General features: G+C 38.4%; 2 protein-coding genes across 3 annotated transcripts; one reads left to right on the top strand and one right to left on the bottom strand.

The window, feature by feature from the left end:
* Positions 1 to 839: 839 nt before the first annotated feature.
* Positions 840 to 10283, top strand: kcnj11l (potassium inwardly rectifying channel subfamily J member 11, like). Of its 2 annotated transcripts, none has more exons than XM_024378976.2 (6): positions 840 to 972; positions 1654 to 1845; positions 2185 to 2424; positions 2655 to 2924; positions 5240 to 5447; positions 9325 to 10283. In XM_024378976.2, exons 2-6 carry the CDS (start codon positions 1684 to 1686, stop codon positions 9774 to 9776), a joined length of 1332 nt encoding a protein of 443 aa, XP_024234744.1. In that variant the 5' UTR covers positions 840 to 972; positions 1654 to 1683; the 3' UTR covers positions 9777 to 10283. The 2 variants fall into 2 exon arrangements, with proteins under 2 accessions (XP_024234744.1, XP_024234745.1); XM_024378977.2 differs by lacking the exon at positions 840 to 972 and adding an exon at positions 1095 to 1390.
* A 396-nt stretch (positions 10284 to 10679) lies between these two features.
* On the bottom strand, positions 10680 to 12487 carry LOC112218304 (CD59 glycoprotein). The gene is made up of 3 exons (XM_024378978.2): positions 12218 to 12487; positions 11783 to 11884; positions 10680 to 11574 (listed from the first exon to the last, which is right to left on the bottom strand). Exons 1-3 carry the CDS (start codon positions 12270 to 12272, stop codon positions 11375 to 11377), a joined length of 357 nt encoding a protein of 118 aa, XP_024234746.1. The 5' UTR covers positions 12273 to 12487; the 3' UTR covers positions 10680 to 11374.
* Between the last annotated feature and the right edge of the window lie 5053 nt (positions 12488 to 17540).

Here is a 17540-nt window from a genome sequence, read left to right as displayed (position 1 = left end):
AAGCGGGTCTTAAACCTTTTCATGTCCATTTGATCTGTTTTGCCCTGTAATCACCAGAGGTGCAAGTGATATAAAACACCTAGTATTCCTTAATATGATATAATATGCAAATGTCTACAGCCAGCCTGCTTGCTCTAATCCCTTGTAATTACAGTAAAATACTGTAGAAATAATTTTCTTACAGTTTAATCGTAATTTTTACTCTTTTGTACTGTTTCATTGCTCTGGCATCAAGTTACAATGAATATCTCAGTATTGTATTGACACTATTCAGTGATAGTCAGAGGTATATCATAAGATATATTGTTGTAATTACAATCATTTTGTAATACACTTGACATTTGATCACAGTAAAATATGTGGTACTGTAGAATTGATTACCGTAAAATTTATTACAGTAGCTGTACTGTAAAATAAATTACAGTAACTTACTGGCCATCTGCTGTCAGTAGATTACTGTACATTTTACAGGAAATGTTTTACAATGAAATGTACAGACTGTGTGATAAAGTTCCAGTTCCCCATAGACACAGATAGGTCCAGCAAATACTATGCCATTCCATTCAATCCCAATCTTAATCTAAAATACAAAACTGACTATTAGCAGTTTCTGCGTTTCTTTTCTTGTGGAGTTAAGACACACTTTTCGATCAATGAAGTAAGTATGAAGGAAAAATATTTTACAGAAGGAAAAAGCTAAAGAAATCGCTAATTGTTTACAAAAATGTACTTGTAAATAATTGTTCATAAAATGTTGCTTTCAATTTCCTTGAATCACAATATCCAATCAATTAATTTAACCTCAATCTGCAAACTGCGTTAAATGCATTGGGGTCAGTGGTCCACTCAGGTTACGTTTGACATTCTGCAACAGCGTCAGTACAATGGACTGGGGACATACGTAGCTCTGAAATCATCTGGGTTATTTTGTTCAATTTATTTTCCAAAAGACTCACTGCCACTTATATCGAGGTAAGATATGTGCTTATCATATTGTGAAACCATAGGTGTGAAACACAGTGAATGTAATAATTATAAATGCTACATTCTCATCATCGTCACCACCCTGACTACAGATGTTTACGTCGGCCGCGCGAGCCAGTCACTTTCCTAAATCTTGTGCACCTGCTTCTTGTACAGTGCACGCGACTAGATGACATGTGTTGTTAATATTATACACTCGCCTGGCGACTAAATTGTTCAAATTCTAGCTTTTTATATAAGCGTGCTAGTAAGCAAGTCTTTCAAAAATAGATGCTTCGTTTGTTCGTTCCATTTGCATTCATGGCTGAAGTGGCTAAACTAGCTAGCTGGCTAGACTAGCTAGCTAGCATAGCCTGATAAATAATATTATGGCGAATGTCGTTTAATTCTTCAGCTACCTTCAGAGGTACACCTGAATTTGCATATCCAATGACTGCGATAAACCTATGCTAGTGTAGACTATTTTGAAACGTTATAAGCTTAAAAATGAATGACTCATGATATTATGTAATGACTACTGTATGTAATGATTTGGCATCAGGATGCTGTCTGCATTAATTGGCCCTAATAGATATCCATCTGGAAAAATGTTTCAGTTGATATATGATGTATTCAATTGACATATTTTGTTTTCACAGATTTTAATCAAATAAAATGTGCTCTTTCCAGTGAAATACATCCTTTTTCCTCACCAGCAATATGCTGGCCCGGAAGGGCCCACTACTACCGGATGGGTTCTTTCTGACCCGACTGGCAGAGAATGCCAAGCAGCCCAACCAGTTCAAAACCAATTCCCAACGGGCCAGGTTTATAACCAAGAATGGATCCTGTAATGTGGCCCACAAGAACATTCGCGAGCAGGTCAGAAACATTTTGAAATTGTCTACTTTTCTTGGCCAAAAATTAAGTGTCTCAGAGTAGGAGTAGCTAATCTAGGATCAGGCCCCCCCATCCATGTAATCTTATTCGTTGTGATCTAAAAGGCAAAACTGATCCTTAATGAGCACAACTATTCTGAGACGCTTGACACATATGGATCCCAGATCTCCATTCCACTACAATACTAACCATCTCTAGAATGCAGGCGGAGGAAGCTGGCAGTTGAGCATCATCTAACAAACCCTGTTTGATTTACATTTGATTAACAGTGGAGTTGTACTTGTAATATGGATACTTATTTTCATCTCTTGGCCACCATAGGGCAGATTCCTTCAGGATGTCTTCACGACTATGGTGGACCTAAAATGGCATTACTCCCTCCTCATCTTCACCTCGGCCTTCCTCTGCTCATGGATGCTCTTTGCCATGATGTGGTGGCTCATGGCCTTTGCCCACGGTGACTTGGAACCCCGTGACCCAAACGGGGATCCCGGGCCCGTGCCCTGTGTCACTGCCATTAACTCCTTTACCTCTGCCTTCCTCTTCTCCATCGAAGTGCAGGTAAGCATCCACTTACCAAACCTTTTGACATTGGTTTTGTAAAACATTGTTGCAGATAGTTTTGTACAAACATATCAAACTACACTTAATGGGACCGTTAGAAAATGTGATAATTTGCCCTTTTGTCTCACATGAATTAAATTTTGTCTTTGCTGGTGCACTGTACAATACAGTACAGTGCACACAGTATGTAGTCATTATCTGATTTTACATGTCCATCTGTCCTCCAGGTGACGATAGGTTTCGGGGGGCGAATGGTGACAGAGGAGTGTCCGCTGGCCATCATGGTGCTGATCGTCCAGAACATTCTCGGGCTGATTGTCAATGCTGTGATGCTTGGCTGTGTCTTCATGAAGACTGCTCAGGCTAACAGGCGAGCAGAGACCCTCATCTTCTCTCGGAACGCAGTGATCGCACCACGCCAAGGCCGGCCCACGTTCATGTTCCGCTTGGGTGACCTGCGGAAGAGCATGATCATCTCGGCCACTATTCAACTCCAGGTTATGCTCAGGGCCCAGTTTTTTAAAAGTTGTCTGGATTTCGCCTATCGGATAGGATTAAATGCATAGAAACAGAATGAATAGAACAAAGTCCCCATTCAAGTCAATGAGTCATCCATTCTATTCATATGCATTTTATCCTATCTGATACTGGGCCCAGGATATACAGTAATTGGTAGGGCTGGGAATTGCCAGGGACCTCAAGATACGATATTATCACGACACTTAGGTGCTGATATGATGTGTATTGTGATTCTCACAATTGTGCCTTCAGACTTTTTCCACATTTTGATGTGTTACAGCCTGAATTTAAAATGGATTACATTTAGATTTCTTGTCTCTGGCATACACACAATACCCCATAATGTCAAAGTGGAATTATCTTTTGAGAAATGTTTACAAATTAAGACAAAATGTAAAGCTGAAATGTCTTGAGTCAATAAGTATTCAACCCCTTTGTTATGGCAAGCCTAGATAAGTTCAGGAGTAAAAACAAGTCACATAATAAGTTGCATGATCTCTCTGTGTGCAATAATAGTGTTTAACATGAGTTTTGAAAGACTACCTCATCTCTGTACCCCACACTTAAAATTATCTGAAAGGTCCCTCAGTTGAGCAGTGAATTTCAAACACAGATTCAACCACAAAGACCAGGGAGGTTTTCCAATGCCTCGCAAAGAAGGGCACCTAATTTGTAGATGGGTAAAACATGAAATATCACTTTGAGCATGGTGAAGCTATTAATTACACTTTGGACGGGATACAACGCTTTATGTTTGGGGCACATCCAACACATCACTGAGTACCAATCTTAATATTTTCAAGTATGGTGCTGGCTGCATCATGTTATAGGTATGCTTGTTATCGGCAAGGACTACAGAGTTTTTTGGGATTGAAAGAAACGGAATAGAGCTAAGCACAAGCAAAATCCTAGAGGCAAACCTGGTTCATTCTTCTTTCCAAAAGACGCTGGGGAAAAAATGCACCTTTCAGCAGGGCAATAACCTAAAACACAAGGCCAAATATACACTGGAGTTGCTTACCAAGATGACATTGAATGTTCCTAAATGGCCTCGTTACAGTTTTGACTTAAATTCGCATGAAAATCTATGGTAAGACTTGAAAATGGCTGTCTAGCAATGATCAACAACCAACTTGACAGAGCTTGAAGAATGTAATAAATAATAATGTGCAAATATTGTACAATCCAGGTGTGTAAAGAGACTTAACCAGACTCACTGCTGTAATCACTGTCAAACAGGGGTTGAATACTTAGCTAATGAAGATATATTGGTGTTATATTTTTCATGCATTTTTGACATATGTTAGAACTTTTCTTACACTTTGACAAGAGTATTTTGTGTAGATCATTGACAAAAAAAATATAATTAAATCAGTTTTAATCCCACTGTACCACAAATAAACGTTGCGTTTCAATACTGATATTATTGTGATTCGATGTTCCAAACATTGCTCACCATATGTCTGCCGCAGAGGGACAAGAGACCCATGAGAAAACGAGTTTTCATCAGTCATGGAAATAAGTACTGAAAACAAATCGGCTTCCTATTTAAAAAGAAGATGGAGAACAATCTTTGAAGGGACATTTTTGTTGTTGTTTTGGTGTAGGTATAGCCAACTAGCGCAAAAATAATACTGCGATATTGTCAAACCGATTACGATATATCGTCAAAAATAATATTTGACCCTGCTGGTAATCTATGAACATTTGAACATCTTGAAGAACAATCTGGCCTTAAATGGCCATGTACTCTTATAATCTCCACCCGGCACAGCCAGAAGAGGACTGGCCACCCCTCAGAGCATGGCTCCTTTCTCGGTTTCATCCTAGGTTCTGGCCTTTCTAGGGAGTTTTTCTAGTCACCATGCTTTTACATCTGCATTGCTTGCTGTTTGGGGTTTTAGGCTGGGTTTCTGTATAGCACTTTGTGACATATTCTGATGTAAGAAGGGCTTTATAAATACATTTGATTGATTGATTCCGATATGTAACTATTATTTTTTTCCCCCGATCGCTAGTAATTGGGACCATCAGCGTAAATGTGAGGTGGTAGTTTTGGGTTGAAATGCAGTATTCACACTGTTATTACTGTGCAATAACCTCTTTAATCACAAAATGTACATTTCTGGGTTATGTATGGTTATGAAAGTATTTTCAATAAGTGCTCAGTTAGGTAGCTGATTATGGCTTTAACAGATGACCGATATCATGTGAAACCATTGACGGTTCTTGAGCTGTAGTGAGTGATGAGGAGCTCTTTAATATGTCCCCTCTCTCTGTCTGCCGGTGGCAGGTGATCCGCCGGACAGTCACCACTGAGGGTGAGGTGATCCCTGTCTGCCAGCTGGATATCCAGGTGGAGAATCCCCTTAGGAGCAACGGCATCTTCCTGGTGTCCCCTCTCATCATTAGTCACACCATAGAACGTGGCAGCCCACTCTATGAGGTCTCCGCCCACTCCCTGGCCACAGAGGACATGGAGATCATTGTGATTCTTGAAGGTAGGATGGGAGATGATGATGTGTTGTTCATAGGGATGGAACGATTCACCGATACGCATCGGTCCCCGGTTCAAATATTTAAGAGCTAGTGTATCGGGAGCCCAAACCGATTCAACTGCAGCATGAATCGGACAGAAAATCGTTTCAAACGTTACGAACTGCCGGTCCACTAATGTTTATTACTCAGAAAATAACCCTAATCTTTAGTGACTGAATTGATGCGTCCTCTCCTTCAGTAGCCTGTCAAACTATTCAGAACACAGAGCGCAGCTGATCTAAAATGTGTATATCTGTGCAGCACCTTCAATTGCATGTGAAATGGCTTTTGTAATGTCAAATCATTGTTGGGTGATGCTACCAAATGCGCTGTAGAAAAATGTTTTTTACCGGCAGAGTTGTGTAGACTGGAGTGGACTCAACTCACATCTTGCTTATTGCACATCTTACCGCTGATTTGGGCTTTTCGATTGCCATATTCACTATAACTAATTGTTTTGGTAGTTTTGTGTTAACCCATTACATTCGTGGGAATTGGCCTACAGTGCATTCAGAAGGAATTCAGACCCCTTCCATTTTTCCACATTTTGTTACATTACAACATAATTCTAAAATGGATTAAATTAATTATATACACACAATAATGACAAAGCGAAAACAGGTTTTGACAAACGTTTGCTAATTTATTACAAATAAAAACAGAAATACCTTATTCAGATAAGTATTCAGAACTCATTGGCCTGAAAATGCCAAGTGTCACGTCTGGAGGAAACCAGGCACCGCTCATCACCTGGCCAATACCATCCCTACGGTGAAGCATGGTGGTAGCAGCATCATGCTGTGGGGATGTTTTTCAGCGGCAGGGACTGGGATCGAGGGAAAGATGAGCATAGCAAAGTACAGAGAGATCCTTGATGAAAACCTGCTCCAGAGCGCTTAGGACCTCAGACTGGGGCGAAGGTTCACCTTCCAACAGGACAACGACCCTAATCACACAGCCAAGACAACGCAGAAGTGGCTTCGGGAGAAGTCTCTGAATGTCCTTGAGTGGCCCAGCTTGAACCCGATCGAACATCTCTGGAGAGACCTGAAAATAGCTATGCAGCAACGCTCCCCATCCAACCTGACAGAGCTTGAGAGGATCTGCAGAGAAGAATGCGAGAAACTCCCCAAGTACAGGTGTGCCAAGCTTGTAGTGTCATACCCAAAAAGACGCAAGGCTGTAATCGCTGCCAAAAGGGGCTTCAATAAAGTACTGAGTAAAGGGTTTTTGTCATGATGAGTTATTGTGTGTAGATTTAATTTAATCAATTTTAGAATGAGACTGATGTCACAAAATGTGGAAAAAGTCAAGGGGTCTGAATACTTTCCGAATGCACTGTATATGGATAGGGCTAAATTGAAATGTTTCTTACAGAATAAATATGAAAAGCATATTGCAAAACCATGGTAGCAATTGAAAGGGAACAGTTTGGAGATGATGGGGAAATGATTAGATCAAAATTGAGGACACAACCTGACACGACTGAATCCAAACATTACACTGTTGATTTTATGTGGATTTTATATTTACTGTACTTTGCTGCATTCATTGATAACGAAATCAGAAAATGCTCTGGATACATTCAGTAACACGATAAGAATATTCCTGGGAAATGTGGGGTAGGTGCAACATAAGACAAAAAATGACAAGGGTTTGCATGCGAGGACTCACTGGTGTGTCCAAGTGACCACACACTTCTCCAAAGTGTGCACGGCTCCTTAGTAATTTTAATGCACTTTTATGACTCAAAGAAGAGTCTTCAACTATAACCACGATTCCATCCACAGTTGTTATGCGTGTAAAGTCATACCCTATAAAAACAAAAATATGAAAGCTGTGATGGAAACATGTAGTTTCGGTACAATTTTATAAATGCCGACAGATCATTTGTTCATTCGCCATGGTGGGGATCTTTTTGTGTCGGTAAAATTCATTATGCGAGAAATGATGGTGGAAATGCCTTTATGTGCAAATATTGATATAATAACCATCATGACTTGGAGTCACTCGATGACATGATGTGAGGTCCTCCCACTACGATTCTGGAAACCATGCAGTCTATTAGGCTACAGATTAAGTAAGTAGTGATGCACCAATATTACATTTTTGGCCAATATCGATATCCAATATTTTCCTTGCCAAAAGAAACCCGATACTAATAACCGATATTTAAAATGTTGGCTGCCTTTTAATCATTCTAGTACAGTTAAATAGTTAACATACATGGATGCAGCGGTCTAAGGCACTGCATCTCAGTGCAAGAGGCGTCATTACAGTCCCTGGTTCGAATCCAGAATGTATCACATCCGGCCGTGATTGGGAGTCCCATAGGGCAGAGCACTATTGGCCCAGTGTCGTCCAAGCCATCATTGTAAATAAGAATTTGTTCTTAACTGACCCGCCTAGTTAAATAAAGGTTACACACACACCACTGACCAAAAATGTATTTTGTTGGCATTTACACAAGAGCCCATTACCAGTAAAACATCATCAAATCCTATTTCTTTCACTTACTTGCTGTGCTGTTTCGTTGTTCAGTCGTTTCATTCTCAACCAAGATTTCTATGGATGCCGCTTGGGTCTTTGCGTGTCAAAAAGATACACGTCAAATAACACTATTTGACGTGTCAAATAATACAACATAATCTGTTTCAGTAGGTGTCATTCTCTAAAATAACCCTAATTTATAAGACAGTTCTGATTTGATTAATGGTGGTCGCTAGCCACAATAGTGGACTTTGCTGTTAGCCTTCAAAATAAAAGTATGGCATAATTCTACTATTTGTATTAATTTGCATCACAGTCAATGACATACTTTTATTTTGAAGGCTAACCGCAAAGTCCACTATTGTGCCTAATCCTCATTGTGGACCTCCGAGTGAAGGAAAATCAGCCAACAAGTGCTCAGCATATGTGGGAATTCCTTCAAGACTGTTGGGAAAGCATTCCAGGTGAAGCTGGTTGAGAGAATGCCAAGAGTGTGCAAAGATGTCATCAAGGCAAAGGGTGGCTACTTTAAAGAATGTCAAATATAAAATATATTTGGATTTAACACTTTTTTTGGTTACTACATGATTCCATAAGTGTTATTACATAGTTTTGATGTCTTCTTTAATTAGAATAATTCGAATTATAAACTGTATTTTTAGGCCTTATCAATAGCCCAGTGAATTTAATTCTGCTTATTGACTATGTTTGGCATGTCCATGTCCAGACTGCAATTTACAGTAGGTTTTGCTCCTATATCAGTGCGAATGCTTTAGCCAATGTTTAACAATGTATTTCCATATTGAAGCAATGCAATGAGAACAATTGGGGACTACAAACATGTTCAACATATTTAGAAAATATGGGGCAAACTAGGCTATAACGGACTAACATATTTAGAGTTTATGACTATGTAATACATAAGACTGTAAATACACAACTTGAAGCAACCACATATTTAGCCATGGAGCATGTTCTGAGTGAGGGGCCAAGCCTCGACACACACACTTGTTTTATTCATCAAAACCCAGCCCTTTTGCACCCATAATTCCAGTTGTGAAAATAACTAAAATATTCCTGACGCCAGCACTAACATTTACCATTGCATAAGGTTTGTTAAAATAGAGCCTTCAAGTGATAGTTCACTCCAAAATCAAAGTTTGTCAGATGTTTTCAGACCTTAAGTGGTCTACTGTAGCCCTTCAAATTATAGTTTTTTTTGTATACTCTTTCATGTCTACAGTATCACAAACAAATTAATTTTGAATTTCATTCTAAGTAATCAACCATTTGTGGTATTCTGATTCGTCAAAAACAAATGACTGATTTATTGTCTTTGTTGATTGACAGGTGTGGTGGAGACCACAGGTATCACCATGCAGGCGCGTACTTCCTACACCCCCGAGGAGATTCTGTGGGGCCGGCGTTTCGTTTCCATCATGACAGAGGAGGATGGCCGCTACTCAGTGGACTACTCGAAGTTCGGGAACACGGTCCCTGTGCGCATGCCCGCCCTCAGCGCCAAGGAGCTGGACCAGATACGAGGAGTGCAGGAGGGGGACGTGCCTGAAGGCCAGCTACAGGGCTGGGGATTGGTCAGGGCTGGCAGGGGAGGGTTCCGAAGAGGGGGACGGACTTGTGATAGCAGCTCTGCCTCCCGGCCCTGGTATGCAGCACAGCCAGAGAAAGAGGAGCATGTGAAAGCAAAGGAGAAGAATGGGCAGAAGAAAACAGTTCAGCTGGAAGAGATTGGTCGAAAGATTGAGGTGGAAGGTCTGGGAGACTTTAGTGACAGGGAATAGTAAAATTGATGCCAGAAAATAAGGTTCATGTATTGATATAATGCTCTCGTGAAATGATTACCTTTGTTTTCATTTTTATTTGTGTAAATAGTTGTGTTGACTTAGGACTTTATTCAGTCCACACCACGGAAGTTTAGTTTTACAGCTGATTGAAATCTAATGTTCCTGCTTTAGCGGAGACTGCATTCATGGTAAACGTTGAATATGTTGGCTCAATCAGAAATTACCTTTACATTTATATTGTGGGATCTGTAACGCCTCCGCTTTACAGATTGAATAGAGCCCTTAGTCAACATTATTGTCATTGTTATTTTACCTTAACATAAATGAAGTTAAATTGTAAGAAAGCACAAAGTATAGACTCAAGTAGCTTATTTTAATGGAGAGGGTTCCCAGAATCCTTTTTAGATCCCACTGCATCCCACATAATGCCACGGGATGTTTGTAATATTGTATTTATTGATAACCAATTTTTGATGTGAACATTAAATTATATTCCAAATGTTATGCAAACAACTAGTGTAATTTAATTTCGGGCACATTATTGGCTGGTCAACCATTCGCAGTGCTCCGGTGCATAGCAACTTTCCCTACCCACATCCGTCCCGACAAACTCATAAAATAACAAATTGAAACAATTCCAGAAAAAATAAACTGTTTAAATAGTTAAAAGCTGCACTTGGCCGTACTTTCAAAAGTGTGTCTTAAATTGCAGTGTGTTGATGGAGAATCCAATACTATTGTTGTTTGTTGTTGTTGTTGCTAGCTAGTAAGCTAGCTGCTAGTTGAACATTGTATTAAGGAAACTTAACAGTCCATTTATGGCAGCTACAGGCTACTGTGGATAACCTCCTTGCTATTATAAACAGGGTTAGAAAGAAATGGGAAACAGTCTCTTTCAAATACCGGTAGGTCATTTTATTGGTTTGGGTGAGTGTTCTACAAGTGAGAATATAACTGATTGACAATTTTCACAACCTTTAACATGGTTTTAAATGTTATTGAAACATATTTCTTATCACAACTTAAAACACTGGGGGAAATATATTTTCAGCTGACATTTTTTCCCGTCTTGACTTGGGTGAGTAGGTGCCTAGGTGGGTGAATAGACTACTAGCATATCCCCTCCCATCTGTGCAGCCTATCTTCACGACTAGTCTGCGTTCCTAGTGAAATTGATTAATCATCATGGTAAAATGAGGCTGTAGTAAGTGTACATAAAGTGGGAGGAAACCCTCCAGACTACAGTATGGATAGCATGTACAATGTATCCGGTTATTCATTATTGGATGAACGAGGTTGTCTTAGCCTGATGCTTCTAAAGCGAATGGCCTAATATGCACATAACTGTCAAGTATCAATTTACAACAACCAAAATCAATAAACATGTAGATTTCTATTTTGAGTGTTCCTCTAGGTTAGTTCACTGAAAAAAAAGCATTTGAGAAAACAGGAAAGACTGCAGCTAAGTCGGACATTGTTCATCCACAATTTAAACAACCACATTTAACTATCAACAACAACATAAAATCATATTACTGACTGCAATCTCCAGCTCCATTGAGGGCTCTGCGTCAGCTGTGCATGGCAGTTGGAGCTCACAGTGAGGACCACCAGAAGACCAATAGTGACCCCATCAAAGCGAAAACTGGCCCTCTCGTGGCAATAGTGGTACTACTATTACACAGGTTGCTGCTGCAACACCGGTACGTGAACCCGGAGACGGCAGGGAACATCTGGGAAAGTCGAGAATTGTCACAGTCTGTGTATCTGATACACTGTCGAATTGTCTTCCCACCTACAAAGAATAAAACTGTTACTCAATTACAATCAAATGCCTTAGACCTCAAATAGGAATATACAAAATGTTTCAGCCAACGTCCTACATATGGTGTAATCAGATTTAAATGTACATGTTACCCAGCTAAAAGTCTATAGCAAACTTATATTTATATGACATTTTAGTCATATAAGACACTCTTATCCAAAGTTACTTAAAAACACACCTTTTTCACTCAGAGATAAACAGGAATCTTCATAAGTGCAGTCTTGAACATTTTCGCAGCGCCCTGTGTAATCGGAGCACTTGAAGCAACGAAGTGCACAGCCTAAAAATATATATTTTTTAATGAGTAGGTTATTTGAAGTCAGAGATATTTTTCAAACATCAACTTATAAATGTAGTTTGCATCACTCTGAGAGTACAATTGGCTCCGAGGCAAGAAAACGTTTTCGGTGATCTTAAGAATTAACCTACAAACTGCAATTGTTTTCATGCAACATATTAAACATATCATATATAACATGTCAGAAAATGAAGCTATTCTTATAATGAATGAGTTGTGTTTAGTATTCCTCATCTTTCACCAAAAGGAGTGACATAGCACTCGTCAAACCTCATACAGCAATTTAAAAGCGCACTACAGCCAAAGTGCACTTACCCAAATCGAGTATCCCAAAACAGACCACCAAGCAAAGTCCAAGGGAGCGCTTCATTTTTGCTGCCTTGCAATGTCCCCTAAATATAAGACCGTATTCTTTTAGGAAAATGTAAAATCTGCAGACAAACTAGATCAAACATGAATCATCAAGCTGTATCCTTCTTGTAGCAGTCAGTATGTAAAGTCTTAACCATTCCCAGATACCCTCCAAGAATACAAAGGGAATTAAGACAAAGGTTAAATTAGGTTGCTAACTAGGATACAATCAATACTCACTCTACTCTATTGATTAGCGCTATGCCTCCTCCAAGTTCAGCATGAAATGACCGGCAGCAGTCAGTCTGATCTATCTAATATGAAGACTTCTTTGTCCAGTACAAAGGCTCTCTGTCAAACACAGCTCCTCCCCAGTCCCCAGAGTAACTGTTCAATTGTGTCTTACTGGTTTTGGCATTCTTTCTATGGATAACATTTCAACAAAACGTGCACCCAGAATACAAATATAATTGTATGTGCATTTTATTAAATGTCATATTAAGATGTATTTTTACTTTCCTTACTCTAGTTTTCAGGCCAACCTATGAACGGGTACCCTAGGTCACTGTGCTGTACCTCAGCTGGAAAACAAACCGATCTGTCAAAATTTTAAAAATGTACTCCATTAGTTCAAGTACCTTGTGTTATTACAAATGTGTGTTGCTCCCTATGAACATTATCCCTCCAACAGCAATGTAGCAAAGTCTAGGGCAACAGAGTACCCTGCACTATTAAGTAACTGGTCTGGAAGGTAGCCTACAAGTGACTGTCAACATTTCATATACATTTTCTGGAATATGGAGTGTTTCATATGATCAGCAACATCCTTATATACCTACAATCTTTTTAGAAATGGCAATGGTTTGTGTATTGGCGTTGCCTGCCTAAAGTTGGATAGGGAACTACCAGTCACCAGGGATGACACACTGATTATTCAGACATCTTTTCAGTACGCCCAGCTGGTGTTTACAAAAGGCATACTGTATGTCAGTGTCCATCTGTGTTCTGTATACAGATATCTATAAGTCCAATTCATGACCTCTCTATGGGTCTTGTGTGTAAGCATTTGAATGTGATTGATATCAGTTTGTGCTTTTGACAATATTGCATTGAGAACACTTTCTTCCAAGGGAACTGAAGTAATTGTATTCGATTTATGAAATTAATGTAACAAATGGTTAGTCTTGCAGAATAGAATAACTCATGCAAGAAAGCCATGCCATCTGCACTCTTTCGAGACAAAGTGGACGTTATGACGACAAAATAATTGGCCCAGCCACTTATCGCTATTGATGGGCCTCAACAAAGACTACTTGATTGGCCTCTTGCTTGAAGGCATGTATACTATTCTACATGATGCTGGGTTTATGTAGGACAAGAGCATTATTTTGTACAATGAAATCTCTATAAAAAATAAGTTATAAAATGACTTAAGAAATAAATCATTACTTCAGCTTAGTTACCGCTTGATTTGTGAACCTCACAATTTAAATTAAACTATCCAGACAAAGCTTTGCTTTGAGTGCAATAGTTTCTTCATGATGAACAAATAGTTAAAATACCATGGAAAATATTTTATTAAACAATTATTTGCGCCATAAAGATATTCTTACAATGTCAATTACAGGGGGTCTATACATTTTCATATTTTCATGTATACATGTCATATGAAAATATATGGATATATGTACATGTTATACTCATGTTCACAGACAGGTTTATATGTTTCCAGTGTTAGATGCATCCAAACAGGTACCACTGAACCTTTTAGATTAATTAGTAACATTTGACATTTAAGTACCCTTTAATGGGAGTTGCGCACTGTAATCAACTACTATGGTTATTAATAATGGTATAGTGGCATCATGCACCTCAAACATCTAAGAGGGCACAAAGTATGTGAGGATGGCTGGGGGAGTGGTCCATAGGGGGGTTAGGCCCCCCCGTCTGTAAATTGAAGAACTTTTACTTTTTCAAACACCAGAAACACTCTTTCTCCTGCAATCTAGAGCCATAATCATTATGTTTAAGTCTACGTAATAAAATACAAAAAACATATCTTGAACAGTCTGTATGCATCTGACTGATGTCTTTAAAAATTAAAAAAAAAAAATATATGCTTCTCTGCAAAGATGGAAAGGAATGCAAGTCTTATTCAGTACATTTAGTAAATATTTGCTTTTCTAAAGTCTACCGACCTTGACAGCAGGCATGCAAGCTAAGATAGTAGCTAGCTTGTCTAACTCGAACTTCACTGATAGCCTGAAATGGTCTTCTTGGTAGCTAGTTATGAGGTTGGGAATCTATCTGGGCTAACTAAAGCCAATTTCATAATATTGCTAGGTGGCTAGAAGTTTTACAGAGAAACAACAATTTAAAATATTTTTGTATTTATTTTTCAAAAGGACAAATCTGAGAGGGCACGTGCCCCTGTGCTCACTATGGAAATGGCGGCAAAATCACACTATTTAACAAAATTACTATTCCAATCTGGATGTTTTATACACTATATTTCTGATTTAAATGTTTATCAATGATTTATGAACTACATGTTAATAAATAATGAATTGTTTTTAAACTATACTGAACAAAAATATAAAACGCAACATGCGACAATTAATGATTTTACTGAGTTACAGTTCAGAATTGGAAATCAGTCAATTTAAATAAATTCATTAGGCCCTAATCTATGGATTTCACATGACTGGGCAAGGGTGCAGCCATGGGTGGGCCTGGGAGGTCATAGGCCCACCCACTGGGGAGCCACAGGCCCACTCACTGGGGAGCCAGTCCCTGGGCTGGCGTGGAGTTCCTGGGCTGGCGTGGTTACATGTGGTCTACGGTTGTGAGGCAGATTGGACATACTGCCAAATTCTTTAAAACAAAGTTGGAGGCGGCTTATGGTAGAGAAATTAACATTAAATTCTCTGGCAACAGCTCTGGTGGACATTCCTGAAGTCAGCATGCCAATTGCACGTTCCCTCAAAACTTGAGACATCTGTGGCATTGTGTTGTGTGACAAAACTGCACATTTCAGAGTGGCCTTTTAAGGTGTCCAGCACAAGGTACACCTGTGTAATGATCACACAGTTTCATCAGCTTCTTGATATGCCACACCTGTCAGTTGGATGGATGACCTTGGCAAAAGAGAAATGCTCACTAATAGCGATGGAAACAAACGTGTGCACAACGTTTGAGAGAAATCAGCTTTTGGGCATATGGAAAATTTCTGGGATCTTTTATTTCAGCTCATAAAACATGGGACCAACACTTCACATGTTGCGTTTATATTTTTGTTCATTATACGTATAAACCCTTTACAACTCCCTTAAAGGGTACCTAAATGTGAACTGTTACCGATTAAAAGGTACATGTTTGTATTGTTAATTTATCCCTTTTCAAAAACAGAGTGATATAAGAGTGCAGGCATTTCAACCATTCAAAGGAATCGTTGCAATTTCCCCCCTCAAAAATATATAATACACTAATACCACAGTATAACTGATTGACTTTCATTTGGCTGCATACAATATTGTGCATACATACATTTGTTAAAGTTACATGGTGTATATTACAATATATCAAATGGTAGGCTAAATGTAGATCTAGAATTTGAATTTTGGTACAAGCTCAGTTTGGAAAATCGGAAATAGATGACAGTATAAATCTAGAAGCACTAGGATCAAGAACTCATTTTTCTTGGTCTTGGCTCATGAATTAACATGCACATTTGCTGTGGACATACTCACAATCATTAACATAAAGTACACAGAAATATAAACATATAAGGTGCAAAACAATCATTTATAGAATAAGCAAAGAAAACTACATACCCCGACCTAAGCTAAGTAAAAAGATGATTGGCCAAGATAACACAAAAAAAGCATTCCTCTGAATATTTGCATTGGGGTGGGAAATATTTTTGGTGCTGTGATTCCAGTTGTGAAGAAGTGATTGTTGACAAAATTTCTCTCTCAACACCCTGTCTCATGAATTACACAGCTGCCTATCGTTAAGAGTCCATACATGAAGTAAACAGTAATGAAAGCAAAATTGTTTTTGTGACACTTCATAGCATACCTCATTGAGGTAATAAGTCTATACATCCACCCAAAACACATACCACATATGAAGAATGCATGTTATTTAAATTGGCATGTAATAATTTGAAGATTACAATCATGGTGCATATACAGTACAACAACCATGCAAACAAGCAAGTGTGCGTACCTCTTAAAATTACTACAGTAATTAATTTAAAGGTGAAATCACGGCTTAAAGCAGTCTGGCTCAGACTGGTATGCTAGGCCGTCATTGTAAATAAGAATTTGTTCTTAATTATTTCGCCTGGATAAAAGGTTAAATAGATTTTTGAATTTTTTAAAATATGCCTTTCAGTAATTTAATTGTTGACAATTTAAAACAATATTTTGAAACCAACCAAAGGTTCAATATAATATCCAAAATTAAGTTCAAATAACTCACTTTCAATATACAAGCAAAAAGATTCTTTGCCTATTAATGCATGGCCACTTATTAATTTTATATAGTGAATATAAAAGTATTACATTTCGAACAGTAAATGTTAATGCATGGCCACTTATTAATTTTATATAGTGAATATAAAAGTATTACATTTCGAACAGTAAAGTCAAAAAGTCTTAGTCATGAACCAACATGAGAGAAATGATCCCATCAACCTTAGTTAACAGTTACTCATACAGTTCATACAACACAGGTGCAAATTTAGTGGTTTCTAGGATTTTCAATGCATTTCACTCCACCTAAATGATCTGAGTTTCAGATAACTGATGAAGTATACTATCTCAAGTGTTTTCAAAAAGCAAAGCAAAGAAAGTTGTCATGTCAACACATTCCAGTTTACAAACCCTTCTGAAATCTAAACTTTGGCATGTATGACAACTGTAGCAGCCACAAATAATATGCAAAATGCATTTTAGCAAAACCTTCTGTCCACTACTTAATTTGGCAATGTCATTAAGTAAATTATATAATAAGATGGGGATAACTTTTTCCCCTCTAAATGGTTGTTGAATTTGGCCATAAGTCATAATACATATTGCACTCGTTGTGAATAAATTCAAGTGACATACATTGCATTCAGAAAGTATTCAGACCCGTACCCTTTTCCACATCTTGCTTTTTTGCAAATGTATTAAAAATTAAAACAGAAATACCTTATATACATAAGTATTCAGAGCCTTTACTATGAGACTCGAAATTGAGCTCAGGTGCATCCTGTTTCCATTGATCATCCTTGAGATTT

The sequence above is a fragment of the Oncorhynchus tshawytscha genome, linkage group LG19, assembly GCF_018296145.1.
Source record: "Oncorhynchus tshawytscha isolate Ot180627B linkage group LG19, Otsh_v2.0, whole genome shotgun sequence".
NCBI lineage: Eukaryota > Metazoa > Chordata > Actinopteri > Salmoniformes > Salmonidae > Oncorhynchus > Oncorhynchus tshawytscha.
The sequence above is the reverse complement of the archived record's forward strand: the minus strand, read 5'-3'. Positions and strand labels throughout refer to the sequence as shown.